The 10,900-nt window shown below is 32.6% G+C and overlaps 1 protein-coding gene across 1 annotated transcript; it reads left to right on the forward strand.

The window, feature by feature from the left end:
* The first annotated feature begins 1,590 nt into the window (after positions 1 to 1,590).
* LOC128671971 (toll-like receptor 6) lies at positions 1,591 to 6,562 on the forward strand. The gene has a single exon (XM_053748827.2). It carries the CDS (start codon positions 1,751 to 1,753, stop codon positions 5,783 to 5,785), a length of 4,035 nt encoding a protein of 1,344 aa, XP_053604802.1. The 5' UTR covers positions 1,591 to 1,750; the 3' UTR covers positions 5,786 to 6,562.
* Positions 6,563 to 10,900: the final 4,338 nt, after the last annotated feature.

A 10,900-nucleotide genomic window follows, 5' to 3' on the forward strand; every position in this document is an offset into this window, starting at 1 on the left:
GTTAACCCAAATCATTAGCAAACAAATCTTATTCCCATTTGGTCGAATCACCTGAGTCTATACTCAAAACCACATAGCTCTAGAGGAAGAATTAGAAGAATCATATCAGTTTTGACTGATAGCAAAATTGGCTATGATAGCACCATGTAAGAAAAGAAAATAACGCGGGCGATGCTGCGGGTAAAAGCTACATGCATAGTGATAATGAAAAGTTATAGTGTACTTTTTGAATTTTTAAATATTTTTTTTTTTATTGATGTGAATATTTGCCTTTCATATACTTAATATATAATATAACTAGCTAACAAGATGCGAAATAAGATTTGAAAATAACCCTCTCATATTAAAAGCAACTGCAAAAATACCATACAAAAGTTTGTGAACAACTTTAGCGATTTTTATCGTCTATAACGCGAAGGAACACGTTAACTGAAGGACCATATGGTGTCCCAGAAAACTATTTTGTAAGGCTTTTATCTCATTTTCGCTTAGTCGCTCTTGTCCTGAGTAAAAAGTTTGTCAAAGTTCTACAACAGGTGTTTTCTATTTAAAAGTATAAGAGCGGTTTAGGGTTCCATGATATAAAAAAAAAACATTTTGTTTTAAGACTGTAATAGGAAGGAGGGTTGTACGGCAATAAAAATGCAGTATTATATATTTGAAGCCACTTTGGACTGCAAAAATAAATTTGCATTTGAGATAATATTACTTAAACAAAAAAAAATCTTAATCAAATAATGAATGGTACTGGTGATATAGGTACTTATATCCTTTTTTGACGACTCAAATGACGAACGTACATTTTTTAATGTAAAGCTAACATTCTAAGGTTTTTTATTTTTTTCTTTCGAAATTAGGTAAGGTGGGGTTAGGTAATCGGAAAAACGTGTTGATAGGAGAGAAAAAGAGAGAAATCAATCAAAACTTACTTAAAGTATCCATTGTAAATAGAATACATATTCTATGTAAGTCCTTTAAAATGTTTAAGAGAAACCTTGTCTCTTTTAAACCTTTAAAACAACGTTGTATCCAGTGAACTCCGCTTTCCATGAAAGTGCTCGTGAATTTTTTACACGGAGAAAAAACTGTCGTTAAATTTTATTCTCAAACTTTGTGTTTTCTTAGAAAAGTTTTAACATTTAAAGTTGTCTCTGTAGCTACATTTACTATTTTCTAAATTTATTTAGGACCTTAATTCCATGTAATAACATGAAAACAATGCTATCAACAATCATTGATTTTGTTTTGATTGAAAAATAGTTATCAATTTTGTACTTTCAGTAAAACCACTTAGATACATAGTAAAAGTTTTTCAATTAACGATACTACAAAGTTAAACGACAGTTTATCTTACGAACTCTTGATACACCAATAAATATTCTTTTAAAAGAATCATAAAACTTCAAGAAACTCAATCTGAGTTTGTTTATAATTAATGCTCGATACACCGGCACGGGAATAATTCAACGGCTTATGCACCCTTGATAATATGAGATGAAGTTTCTTGCGGTGGGGCGCCGCGGCGCGGGGCGTCGTCGGCGTCGTGTGCCGTGGGGCGGAGTTTGCGAGTGCCGGCAGTCGGTGGGCAGCAGCCGTCCGAGCCACTCGCCCCCGCAGCCGCGACTCCATCTCACATGTCACGCGAACCGCGATGTCGCTCCAACCGCGTAAATATTTATGACGCGACCGAATCCTCATAAATGGCAATGCCCACATACATGCTCCTCCGCAACTTACACACACTCGTAAGATGCTAAAACAAACTTTTGTGAAAAGACTCGACCGCCGAACTTTTAATCGAATTATAGTGTACGTGCTATTCTATTGTCATGTTATCGAAAAGTACTCAGCGGCTGAGATGCCGCACGAGTGCGCCTACCGCAGCTCCGAAGCCGAAACGGTGGAGAATGTGGTACTCTTCTGCAAGATTCGTACCATAAGCAATTTGGATCACTTGTTACGAAACATCACTCGGACGCATTTTGACGACGTGATCTCTTTACACGTCCAGTGCAGTGAAATATTGTTTTTCGAGAGCACTCTAAATGCTCACACTGAAAAAGCGCCCAATAAGCAAGCAAACTTGGCTAAGTTACGGGACTTAGTTATAGATAAGTGCAAAATTCGACAAATACCGGCCCGCGCTTTCGAGAACTTCAAAGATCTGAAGAGACTGCACGTGACAACCCATAATAGTGAGTGGTCAGCCATGACGATGGAGTTGCACGAACAAGCGTTTTCCGGCTTGAATGAGTTGATAGAACTAAACCTCAGCGACAACAACATCTGGAGCACCAAGACAGAAACTTTCTGTTCTTTGTACAGTTTGAAAACTTTGAATCTTACCAGAAATCACCTTCAAAACATAAAGACTATTGGATTCTCTGATTCTTTGAGAGAACAAAACCTTAGTGTAAGAGTTTGTAATTTAGTTATAGAAATACTCGATATCTCGTACAATGATCTGATTGTTGTAACTGATAACAGTTTGTCAAAATTACGTTCGTTATCGAAGTTAATGCTGCAAAATAATGCGATTTCTACCCTTGAAGATGGAGCCTTCGCGGGCCTGCTCAATTTACAGGTTTTGAATTTGTCTAGTAACTTTATGAACTCTCTTCCTCCCGACATATTTTCAGACACAAAATTCTTGACCGAAATACATTTAAGTAACAATACAATTAATATCTTGCATCCGGGTCTTTTTGAGGGCTTAGAACAACTTCAAATATTGGATCTTTCTCATAATGAACTTACTAGTCAGTGGGTAAATAAAGGTACATTTGTAGGCTTGTTGAGAATGGTAATTTTAAATATTTCTTATAATAAACTCTCGAGGATAGAGCGACATACGTTCCAAAGTTTGTACAGTTTACAAAAGTTAAATTTAGAACATAATGAGATCACCTCTATTGACGAGCATGCGTTCGAAGAGTTGCGGAATTTGCATTCTTTAACACTTTCATATAATTATCTAGTTCACTTACAATCCGAGTTGTATACAGATTTACACGTGCTGCACGAGTTGTTTATTGATAACAATAAAATTAAACACATAGACGACAACGCTTTCGATAATATGACGACTGTAGAAGATTTAGGATTAAATGATAACTTTTTATCATCAATACCCACGTCTATTCATAAACTTAGATCTTTAAAGTCACTGGATATTGGAAATAATAATATAAGTCACCTTAATCGGGAAAACTTCAGAGGTCTTTCTGAACTGTTTGGTTTACGCCTAGTTGATAACAAAGTTACGCATTTAAGCGAAGATACTTTTGAGCATTTGCCACAGTTGCAAGTTTTGAATTTAGCTTCAAATAAAATAAAATATGTAACCCCAGGCTGTTTTCGAAAAAATGTAAATCTTAAATTATTACGCATGGATGGTAACAACATTACTACATTTGATGGAATATTCATCACTTTGAATAGTCTAGTATGGCTTAATATGTCGTCAAACAAAATAGTTTCGTTCGATTTTCGAAGTTTTCCAGAGAGCTTGGAATGGCTAGATTTGCACGAAAATTATATTGAAAATTTTATTAATGATGACATGTATTCAAATGTAAATATAAAATTGTTAGATTTAAGTCATAATAATATAAGTCAACTTACTATCACTTCTATACCAAAGTCGGTAGAAAAGCTATATTTAAATGATAACAAAATACAACACATCCAAGTTGGAACATTTTCAAAGTTACAAAAGCTTTCAATCGTGACGTTAAATAATAATAATCTAGTACAACTTGACGTGAATGCATTCAGGTTAGATCAAATAGATGAAGATAGTGATTTACCAGAGTTCTTTATAAGCGGAAACCCATTTGTTTGTGACTGTTCAATGGAATGGATTCAGCGCATTAATTATTTGAGCCACAGTCGACAATACCCGCGTGTGTTGGATCTAGATAAAGCTTTGTGTTCGCTAGTACATTCACGAGCAAAACAGAAAAAGTTAATAATAGACATGTCACCTTCTGACTTTCTCTGCCCGTACGAGAGCCATTGCTTTGCTCTGTGTCATTGTTGTGATTTTGTTGCGTGTGACTGTGAAATGATTTGCCCAAATAACTGTAGATGTTATCATGACATAACATGGAATGCAAATGTGGTAGATTGCTCTAATGCTGGTTACACAGAAGTACCGGAGCGAATCCCAATGGATGCAACTGAAATATACTTAGATGGCAACCATATAAGTAATTTAGGTAATCATGTATTTATTGGTAAGAAAAAACTTCAAATTTTGTATCTAAATAACACAAAACTGAAAGAAGTAAATAATCAAACTTTTAAAGGGGTAGAATCTCTCAGGGTCCTGCACTTAGAAAATAATAAATTGGTTGAATTAAAAGGAGACGAATTTTTACACCTTAATAATTTGAATGAACTATATTTGGACCACAACGCTATTGTTCATGTTGCAAATAATACTTTTTCTTCCTTGAAATCCCTTTCTGTCCTTAGAATTGACGATAATAAACTTGTAAATTTTTTCCCGTGGAAATTATTAGCATCGTCTTCCAAAAGTTTAGCTCACGTATCTATAGAAGGTAACCAATATTCTTGTGACTGCAAAAGTATAGCCGAATTAGATTCGTGGCTTAGGAGGGATCCAGGGGATCCGGAAAAAATGTTGTGTACAGATACTGAAGGAAAACCCACGAAAATTACTATTGCTTCAGTACTTAGCCATTGTAAGGAATATATGGGGTCAATTGGTGACCCGACCGTATCTAAAGACGAAATTGTTTCGAAATCTATATTTCTTCCAGATAATTATTTTGCTATTATATGTGGTGTAATTATTATAATCGTATTTATTTGTCTTATAGGTGCTATATTCTATGCTTTTAGATACGAAGTCAGTGATTGGCTGTACACCAAGTATGGTGTACCATTGTTCAAGGAACAGTCCTGTCCTAATGTTGATCATGTATTAGAGGGAAACCCTAGCCACATGTATGACTACTACGTGATATGTAATACCAAAGATATAAATTTCGTGTACCATAATATAATGTCTGAAATAGAATACAGGAAAATGACCTCAAAGAAATACTCTCCAAACGAGCCTTCCCTCAACATTTTAACGCTAGACAGCTTTTCAAAATCTTCAAAATTATCTAAACGTCTTCTTATTGTTCTCACAACAAACTTTATTTGTAATGATCTCTGCGATATTCATTTCCAAAATATATTCTATAGTTATTTAAAATCTCTTAATCGTAGCGACTCAAACAAGGTAATATTCATTAAGATAGTAGAGAACAGTCAAATAAGCGACGAGCTCGGTTTCTTGTTAGATAAATTCAAAAATATATCTTGGAACGACGTTCGCTTTTGGGACCGACTCATTTCTTTGGTGAATTCAACAGATACTATAATCACAGTAAAGAGTTCTGAAAAGAGCGTATTCAAGAAGTCGTTACGACAGACTCCGACGCTGAGATACACTACAATGCCGGTTTCGAACGATAGTTGCTCAAAGGCGAATTTCACAAACTCATTGCAGTATTTCAGAAGAAGTGACGGGGAGTCTTCCCAGAATGAAAGTTCTCCTTCGTCCGACAACAATACGTATAGGGAAGGGGATAATTCGAACAATAGCTACATGTCGATCGACAACAGGACATGTCCTCGGTTTAATTATGACCTGAGGCTATCTCCTAACAGCGGTCACGTATATTCCAGGGTTGAGGATATTTCCCCGACCGTACCCCGGTCTATCACGGCTGGCGCGTCCGGTAAAGGACGCACATATTTTGTTTGAATTACTAATAATTTCGGCGCCTGCACCCTAATTTCTCCTGTTTAGAGGTGTAAATATATGTACTGTACTTATAAATGTTACTGTCAATTTTCACATACGTAATCTAAGCTGTACGATTGTCAAGTTTGTTATAAAGATACAATATTTTGTACAAACGTATAAAAATGTTGAAGTCTGATAAGGAAATATTCGGTATTATTTATTTAACGATAGTATTTCAAGTTTATCGTTGTGAAGATGATTCACAAAGCAGGCACTGTAAAACAACACCAAATAGTTTAAGACACATACCCATCTTTCCAATTATTAAATTAAGTAAGTGTATTTTGGTAAATATAAATATAATTGTCTTTGAACACAAACATTTCAAAGTATACTTTTATGATGTTATTTCAATATTATTTACGTTCCTGTCATGATTGTTAATTAAATTATTTTCCTCTTGTATTCCAAGTACCTACCTATAAGGAAATAAATATACTTGTTTATAATACGATTGCATTTACTATTGTGCTTGTTTATTGTGTATCTTAAATAATTATTTTGTATATAATGGTAAATGAATGTTTGCTATGTTATAGTTTCTGAGCATAGATATAACGCTTTAAACATATTATTACAGTAAGCTAAATCGTGATATTAGATTTAATAATCGTAACTTAATAAATGTAATTTTGGATTGTAATTACTAGATTTTAATGGAAATTATTGTTTTGTATAAAATGTACAAATTATCTTGAAATCGTAATAAAATTATACTGACGTTTTGATACTTATTATACTAGTTTTAATTAATTACCCAATTTGACTGACTAAAATTTGGTAAGTTTAGCCCTCCTGACGTAACTAAAAAATAAAATATATGTTTTCATATGATTAAATTATCCTTTGGATTTATTTTCCTATTTGAAAATTAAAACCAATAAGAAAAAAACATCATTTTTTTTTATTTTTCTTAAAATTATGCAACAAATATTTAAAATATCTGAAATATATATTTTCAGATATTTTAAATATTTTTTGCATAATTTAAAGAAAAATATAATGATACGTAAACTGTTTCATCGTTATTTTTGCATGGCAAATTACTTTCAATTTGTTGACGTAATTAAATTATTTTAAATTTTCAATTCAGAATAAATTATGCGCTACTTTATTATGAGTGCGTCATATCAGCCAGACGGAATGCACTTACTATATCTGCAATCTTCTTCAAACAAGCAAGCACTGTAAAGTCTATTGCTAATCACAATTTAAAGATATAAATACAACTAAATACCTATAAATCGTTATTGAATATAATAATCTTAATCTTCGTAAGAATTTTTAGGTAAAATACTTTATACCTTAAAATTCTCTACCCTGTGGTAAAAAATCACTAAGGTAAAAAAAATATCTATAGGCTGTATTATAAATTTGTATGCTGGAATCCCAATCTACCACTACTCTTTATACGTCTCATAAAGTTCTTTATGACTCCGAAATTTTGAATTCAATGCCACTGCGACATCACCGTCATGTGACATGTCGTGAGTAACATCGAACAATTTTCCAATCAACGTAACTATCCTTTTACTAAACCGTGTTATTCTCAACGTAGACGTTGTCAAAATCATCGTTTTGGCGAACGATGCAGTTATAACACAAGAAGAGAAGATACCGACTGTTTTTTAATTTCAAAAAAGCCATGTAAATTATAACTCATTTTGCGTAAAATATCGAAAAATTAAAGCACATTTTGCGTTAAAGAACATACTGTATGTTATATGTTTGTATCGAAATGCATTTTAATATGACATCACCTTGATCCTTCACACCAGTGTATACTCCGCTCTCATAAACATTTCGGAATTAAATGTAGGTTTCATGCTAATTTAGGTTACAATTTAAATGTGTATCGACTTTCATCAAAATTCATTCTGCAGATTTTTGAGATTGAGTATTAAACATGTTATAAAAAATGATATGTTTTAAATTTTACTTTGGTCCAAATAACAATGAATTTTTAAAAAATCTATTTAGAAAATCCAATAAGTTAAATATTATTATTTTATAAGAATTCTTATGTAGAAACGTCTAGTCATAAAAGACATCAGTACTTGACTAAACTGAGTTCATTTCCTCATTTTCTGAACATAATGATCGTTCTGGAATGTTGGCAGTTTCAGTTGCTGTTTTATTATTGTTGTCAGAACTTAAGTTAGAGTGAGACTGCAATATTATGTTTATGACAAGAAACTTTACGAAACTAAATAGTTCAACATGAGATATCTACGTTTAATTCAATATAATTATTCTTGCCTACATTGGGACAATCAAAATTTATATTTGATATCTAAAGGAGTATTATTTCATTCTGATAAGAAACTCATGGAATTATAATTGCAGAGTATGTAATTCTACATTTTATGTATGACATCGTTATCGTTTATTCGACTCACGTACTCAAGGCAAAAGTGGGTCGTTGGATGATTGGGACAGTGGACTCTAGCATTTTTTTAAAAAGGTTCACTGGCACCACAGTCTCAGTCACCCATGCAGCAACTTTTGGAATATGGTCGATCGGCAGCATCGGCACCGTCTTCTTTTTGCTTTTATTATACATATTTATGTTTGATTTTACATCCCCCGGTCCTAATCTACCCAAAAATACTTTGGAAAATTTAAACAAATCCAACAAGTGCGGTCCCATTAAAATATTGTACTTGTACCATTGGGGCCGTGGTCTCTGTTTATTGAGGTATCAGTCAAAAATCAAAATCAAATAATTTATTCAGAAATTAGGCCTTCTCAGGCACTTTTTCACATCATATTCAAAATTACATAATATTTACTAGCATTTCGGCACGACCACTGCTGAGAAGAAATGCCGAAAGAAACTCATTCAAACAGTGGTGAACCCTATCGTGCCAGAAGGGATTACCATTTTTTAAATATAAATTTAAATATCATTTTTTCTTCAGTTGCCTAAGGACCACTAAAGTTTAAGTGGATTTTATTTATACTTACCAAAGACCTCGCGTTTCTTCCAGTGATAATTGACAACACACTAGTGAGGGTAATCTAATTGGTCGATTGTTAAGTCTTAGATTAGACTGATAAGAAATAAGGATGAGCTAAGAACGAATTTATATTTTCATTGAATGTTTGTATAAGAAACCTAATTACTATACCATTCAGATGCTATCGATCGAACAGTAAACTAATTATGTTCCCAAGTTTTGAAATATATTCCAATTAGATTGTCTAGGTATCTTGAGAAATATTATTAATCTTGAGAAATATATTATCTTATACAATTTAAGTAAGTATATCGTTTATTTTTGTAATAAAAAATCTAGGCGTCAATTTAATAATAAGTGCAAATAAGGATCATTAACAAATTGTATATATAATACAATAATGCATGAAATAACAACATATGTATAATAATATGAAATAAGATTATTCTACGCCTCCCTAGCATTCAACGAATTTTTTACATTTTTTCATAAACTTATTACAAAGTCTGATATAAATATTGAATAAGTTCCAGAGTTTCAGGGATTAGTATCAACAGACGTATTCTTCAGCGGATACAGTATTCAGTCTTATCAACCAAAACTTTGGTTTGAACATCTGTGCTTCGTTGCAATTGAGCCAAAATAAATTGTAACAAAAGTAACATTCTCAGAGAAAAATAGGAGTACAGAATTTTTTTACATAACATTAAAGTAAGTTTGTTTAATTAAATAAGAGAAGAAGAAGTAAAATTCGAACATTGATATTGATATTTCCTGACATGTCTATGACTTTCCAAAGCGACACCAGCCAGCGGAATTTATTTAAAAAAAAAGAAAATATTTTCCCAAAAGAAACAGAATTTCACCTCAGACTTAAAAAATTAAAACAAACATGGCAAATTCTCACGAGATTTCTATTTCGGTCTCGTCTAAATCTGTTTCAATTTATGCCACCGGCTTTATTACTCTAAAACAAATTGTGAGCTCCTAAGGAACATTTACGTCGACATTATGGTCGCGAAGAACATAAAAATAACAGGTTTATTGTGGAGCCGATTCCGAAACAATTCTGAAATGGCTTGAACGGAACGTTACTGTAATTGTATGGGTGTGTTTTGAAATTATCTACACGTATTCAGGTGGGACGGTGGTATCAGAATGTTAAATGGATGTTAATACCTTACGCTGCGCGAGTAATTATTGGTTAGTCGGGTTAATTATATATTTTTTATAAAAATCTCGTATGCTTATTAATTTTAAATTTGAGATCTATTGAAGACCTTGACAATTTGAGAAGAAGTAAGAAGGCGGATCTTGGTCTTGGTCATCGTTTTCTGCTGAAAACCGAGAAAACGAAGACAGATTTTCTTATGTATATTTAGAATTTAGATTCAAAATTTATTACTGTATGTAACAAAATTATCCATCCACATTGACAAAATGAAATTATATTTTTTTACATAATAGAAGACCAAGTTTTCTTTAGAACTATTTAAGTGTTACTGCGCAATAAATGCGAAAGTTTGTGAGAATGTATGTGTATATGTATATTTGTGACTCTTTCACGCAAAATCTACTAGACTGATTGTACAAAGGTAGAATATAACCTGAAATAACACATACGGTATTATTTATCCCGAAATTGAGCAAACCCGAGACGTATAAAAAGAATATAAAAGAATACGAGTATAACTAATTGCATTATTATTCTACTAGACGTAACAATAACTAATGATAGTTGACATAAAGTTTGTATAGACGTGAGTCATGTTTTGACTCCATAGTCCTATAATAGTTTTGATCTACTTATAGTCAATATACACATTAATGAATATTTGCATAAGCCAATCATAACAGGATTATATGGCGATGTTCAGGTGAACATTGTTATTCTGATCGCCAATTTGTTGAAATAACATTGTAATTTTGAACTAATTTGAACAGGTATACAAATTATACATGTTGTAGTCATTAATGCCCGCTCCACACTATTCCAGACCAGTTCGCTAAACTAGCCGGATTCATACATTGCTGGTTTTACATTGCGGTAAATTTATTCACTCATTATATATAATAAATTTATGCACTCATACAAACTACACAATATTCATGC

Source organism: Plodia interpunctella, chromosome 8, assembly GCF_027563975.2.
Source record: "Plodia interpunctella isolate USDA-ARS_2022_Savannah chromosome 8, ilPloInte3.2, whole genome shotgun sequence".
Taxonomy (NCBI): Eukaryota; Metazoa; Arthropoda; class Insecta; order Lepidoptera; family Pyralidae; genus Plodia; species Plodia interpunctella.